Source organism: Microtus ochrogaster, chromosome 1 (genome assembly GCF_000317375.1).
Source record: "Microtus ochrogaster isolate Prairie Vole_2 chromosome 1, MicOch1.0, whole genome shotgun sequence".
Classification (NCBI taxonomy): domain Eukaryota; kingdom Metazoa; phylum Chordata; class Mammalia; order Rodentia; family Cricetidae; genus Microtus; species Microtus ochrogaster.
This window is the reverse complement of record NC_022009.1, coordinates 17,019,922-17,024,946: the sequence shown is the minus strand read 5'-3', so window position 1 is coordinate 17,024,946 and position 5,025 is coordinate 17,019,922. Positions and strand designations below refer to the sequence as shown.

The 5,025-nt window shown below is 48.1% G+C and overlaps 1 protein-coding gene across 1 annotated transcript in view; it reads right to left on the bottom strand.

The window, feature by feature from the left end:
* Positions 1–3,469, bottom strand: part of Rdh12 (retinol dehydrogenase 12) — a 12,520-nt gene extending 9,051 nt beyond the window's left edge. The window contains exons 1-3 of the mRNA XM_005343263.2: positions 3,311–3,469; positions 1,392–1,510; positions 795–950 (exon numbers count right to left, since the gene is read on the bottom strand). Of these exons, the coding sequence (XP_005343320.1) occupies positions 795–950; positions 1,392–1,510; positions 3,311–3,378 (343 nt within the window). The 5' untranslated portion in view covers positions 3,379–3,469. The remainder of the gene's footprint in view (positions 1–794; positions 951–1,391; positions 1,511–3,310) is intronic.
* Positions 3,470–5,025: the final 1,556 nt, after the last annotated feature.

Sequence of the window (5,025 nt, the reverse complement as noted above, 5' to 3'; positions counted from 1 at the left end):
GAACTAGCTCTGTAGACCAGGCTGGTCTCGAACTCACAGAGATCCGCCTGCCTCTGCCTCCCGAGTGCTGGGATTAAAGGCGTGTGCCACCATCGCCCAGCTATGTGACTACTCTTTGATAGGCAAGGTTATCACTCACCACTCATCTTTCTCCTGTCTCCTAAGATAAGATGTTGCCTCAGAAGTCAATAACTACTCCCCCATTTGGACCTGTGTGGGTGACATAGAATCACCATTGCCATTGGGTTTCTGATTTTACTTGCTGATATCTTCCTGGACACCACTTGCTCATTCACATGACCAATGTATACTAATCACCGGCTCTGGAGCAGGCCCACATTGATGGGCCCTGGGGAGACTTGGCAAAACAAGGCACACCTAGACCTTGTCCCTCAAGGACCTGTAGTCCTTGGTAGATGTCGGTAATTTCCCAAGACACGGGAACATTTTGACAATGGCACACGCTCATCTAGTGCCCGTAGCCATAGAAGGTTGACTTTCTCGGTGAAAGGAAAGAATAGCACCAGGGCCACACCTCACACCAAGGTACAAGCTCAGACATGGAGATGAAACCTCCAAGATTCCCACTGTGGAGCAAAAATGTTGATAAAGATCCTGCCCAGCTTGTCCCCCTGCCATCCCTTTGCCAATTCCCTGTCCTGCTGGTTTATGTGGCTGAACCTGTCCAGTGGGATCATGGGTATGATGCAAGGGCCCATAGATGGTTCTGGGTGGGGCCGTCATCCCTACGTTGTTCAGTTTCCTGCTTTCCTGGCTACTCGCTGGAACCTTACCTGCCAGGAAGCGCTCAGCAAAGGCTCGGATGGATTTGGTGTCAGATAGGTCCAATTTCCGCACCAGCACCTGGGAGTTCTTGGTATCTGCTCGGATGTCACTAGCAGCAGACTCTCCCTTCAGTACATCTCGACAGGCAATGTATACTCGTGCTCCTGGGGTCAAGGCAGAATGGGCAATGTGTGCAGAGGTACAGGAAGTGAGCTTGCAGCTGATGGGTAGAGCATACTCATAGCTGTCCCTATGGCAGTGGAACAGCCATACTGCCACTTCCAGCTTCTCACAGTACAGCTGCGAACCCTCATCTTGCACTCTGATATTTCATCCTGCTTAGTATCTACCTTAAAATAACTGACTTGACCACTATAGCCCAGAGACATCATTCCCCTTACTCCTGAAGGAGAGAAGGTACAGGAAGGAAGGGAGCTATGGGGAGAGCCAGAATAAATTAGTGTCACATTAGACTTGGATTTCAGTGTCCTTAAATTCCCATCACTGCCTCCAAGCCCAGAAAGAAAGACAAGAAAATTCAGGCAGGACCCTGGTGAAGAGGGCAGGAGGTGTGGCCCCGGGGAAACAGATGGGGAAGGACTCACCTCTTCGTGCGAGCTCTCTGGCTGTCTCCTTGCCGATGCCTGTGTTGGCACCTGTGATGACCACTACCTTTCCGGGAATCTGCACACTCGTTGTACAAACTCCACCAGCAAAGAACTTCCTGTGCCCAAAGGGAGGAAAATCATACACCAGTCTCCCAAACTCATGCTGAGATGCATAAAACGAGACCACGTAACTACAAAGAGGGAGGGCTTTAAATTGGTGTCATAAAATGTCATCATCTTAAAAAATTCATTTGATCCAGGCAGTGGTAGTGTACACATTTAATCCCACACTTGCGAGGCAGAGGCAGGTAGATTTCCGTGAGTTCCAGGTCAGCCTGGTCTACAGAGCTAGTTCCAGGACAGCCAAGGCTACACAGAGAAATCCTGTCTCAAAAAACAAAAACAAAAAAAAAAACAAATAAGCAAAGAAGTTAGTTTGCATGGGCCACTGTTTGATTGGGCAGGGTAGTGGCCAGCTCAGAGGCATAGAGAGGAAGGTTATGTGTCCTGAACAAGCAGAGAAAATGCTCCTGAGCCTGGGACAATGGAGCCATTCCTTGTCTGGTAACAAAGCTAACAATCTAATCTCTAGATTCCCATAGGTCAGCCTCCTCCTCTAACCCACACTGGAAACACACAGGTGATGAACACTAGTGGAATCAACAGCCCTGAGCCCTAGGGCTCCAATAGTCAGCAGAGGAACTGGTGGACAGCATCTGGGCCGACACACGTAAGTATCACCCCTCAGTTGTCTCTTCAGTTGTAGACGATAGAGCATCCTGAGGGACTTTCAGCCACTGGGTTAGGGATTTTATTCAGGCCATTGGCATGCAGAGAAAACTTTCTTGCTCAAAACAAGACCATAATAGAGTCTAGAATACTTCCTGAACATCACTGGCTGACAGACACTGGGCTAGACACTTTCTATACTCACTGTCCACCCCAGGCTAGACTTTCCACACACAATATCTATCCCAGGCTAGACACTTTCTACACTCACTGTCTACCCCAGGATAGACCATCTCTACACTCACTATCTTTCCCAAGCTAGATACTGTCCATACATACTATACTTCCTTATGTAATTTATATTAATTTTCCCAGCCATTTCAGTATTATTTCTACATTGCAAAGCAAAAAATGAAACCCAAAGTTGTTCAAATCATTTCTAAACATGTCCATGATTGAGTATAACACTCTGACACCCTGTCCCTAATATGTCTATCTAGCCTTTATTTTTTTTTTGGCAGCAGGGGCAGGAGGTGAGGATGAGGACTCAAGACAGGGTCTCTCTATTTAGCCCTTACTGTCCTGGAACTCACTCTACAGACCAGGCTGGACTTTTAACTCAGAGATCCAGCTGCCTCTGTCTCCCGAGTGCTGGGATTAAAGACAAGCACAACCACGCCTGGCTTCTATCTACCTTCTTAATCATCCGCAAATTTTTAATTCTCTACTCAGAATAGCCCTTTCTTTTGCACCTCCAGAAATCCCCGGTGAAAGGGCTATTTCCAAAAATTTATTGAGAGAAGTATCACGGGGAGCGAGTTTGTTTCCTTCCCAGAGTGCCTACTGCTGGACAATGCGTTCCTCGACAAAGACGCCCTGGTGACCCTACCTTACCTAAGGTCAGAAAAGAAAGGGAAAGTGTCAGAGAAACCTAAAGGGGTTAAATGAAAGTTCCAGGACACCGGTCCCCTCAGCCTTCCCTTAGCGTCAGGATTCGAATCAGCCCCACCTCCGCCCACCCAAGTGCTTCCTTCTCAATTTCCACCTCGCTTCCATAACCCCTCCTTTCCTGCTTTTACTATTCTAATCTCTCTTTCGCCGTCTTTCCTTTTCTCCTTCAGCAGTCGCAGGGGGCTACCACTGCAGGGCTTTGTAAGGTATTGCTGAGTTGCTGGATTAAGACAAACCTGATGGATGGAGTTGTCAGGTACAAGATCGAGAGGAAAGACGCGAACAGTCCCAAGATAACCAGCATCTTGTCAACCTCCTTGGCGGCGGCTGCTCCAGCTTCCACCCTCAACCTGGCCTCGGGATCCTTTTCTGGCTCCAACTCCTGGCAGTTTCTGCTGACTCTTGGCTCCTCTCACTCCAGGGCACTCTGCAACAGGCTGGTTTAAACGGAGCTCAGAATCTTACTTAAATCCGAGAGCCTTCAGAGCACAGCCTCCTGGGAGATGTAGTCCTGCAGGGGTGGGGCTTAAGGGAAGATTTGGGCTTTTACCTGCAGAGAGAATTTGACGAAACTGGAGATTCTCCAGCCACTGTATCATCAAGATAGAATATGTTTGACTTTATCAGCAGACTTCATAAAAGATACTCATAGCGACACACTTTTATAATTCAAGTTATTTGGCAGGGTGAAGCAAGATGATCACTTGAGCTGACAAACAAGTTCAAGGCCAGCCTAAACGATATAGCAAGACCCTGTGTCAAAAGAACAAGACCTAATGACGCTTGAAATATATATGATCTAAAGTAGAAGAGTGAGTGAGGGTCAGGGAGAAGGTTTAGTGGGTAAAACATTTTCCAAGCAAGCCGATCCCCAGAACTCATGTAGAAGCCAGATGTGGTGGCTCCGGCCAGAAGAGGTGGTTCCCAAATGTAATAACAGTAATACTAGTGCAAAATGGAAGCTGGAAGCTCAGGGGCCAGGGAACCTGGAGGAACTGGAAGGTACCCAGAATCAAGAGGTACCTTGCCTCAAAGAAAAAGCTAAAAGGGAGAGCTGGCTCCTGGGAAATTGTCTTCTAGCTTCCGTATGCATGTACTCACAAACCCCAGCATCAATAAATAGGCCAGGGAAAATGGCTCAGCAGGTATCAGCAAAAACACGCAGGCTCAATGACCTGAGTTTGACTTCCAGGTCCCACAAGCCGATGCCCAAGAGTTCTCCCATGCCCTGCACACACGTGTGGCATTTGCATTTCTGTGCTCACATACATGCCCAAGTATCTAAGGAAAAGTTAAAAATAAATTGAAGAAATAATCTGAAGAGAAGGTGGCTGAAGGTCTCATGGAACTGCTAGCCTTCTATTCTTTGATCTGTACACTAGTATGTAAGTGTGCTCTCTGTGAAAATTTATGGAGTCAGACGCTTGTGATTAGTTTGTGTGCATGCCCTGTGTTACCCTTCCATGAAGTTGACACGCCCGATGTCATGTTAAGGGAAGTGTAGAGTGTTTAAGTACTTTTGAGCTAGACTTCCTGGCTCAAATCCCATGTCATTGACCACAAACTCTATGGCCCTGGGTAAGTTACAAAGTGTCCCTGCTGCCTCAGTTCACTCACTTATTCAGTGGGAGTGACAATCACTCGTGAGCCTCACTCTGTCCCACTCACCCCAGGTGATTCACGGGTCAGCCGGTTGCGTGGGAGGACACAGCCATGGGGCCTGTGAGGGTCATGCTCTCCAAACAGAGCTGGGGAGCTGCTATCTGGTGTGACCTTTGCTGGGGATTTGGCAGATGGAGTCACAGGACTGCAGCTGATGCCATCGCTGTCCTGAATATTCCGTAAGAACGGATGCTGCAGGGTCAGAGCAAGAGGGGCAACCGTGCGTACCTCTTTCTTCACCCATTCCCCCTGTCCCCTTCTCTTCATCCTCAAATTACAGATCCAGGAA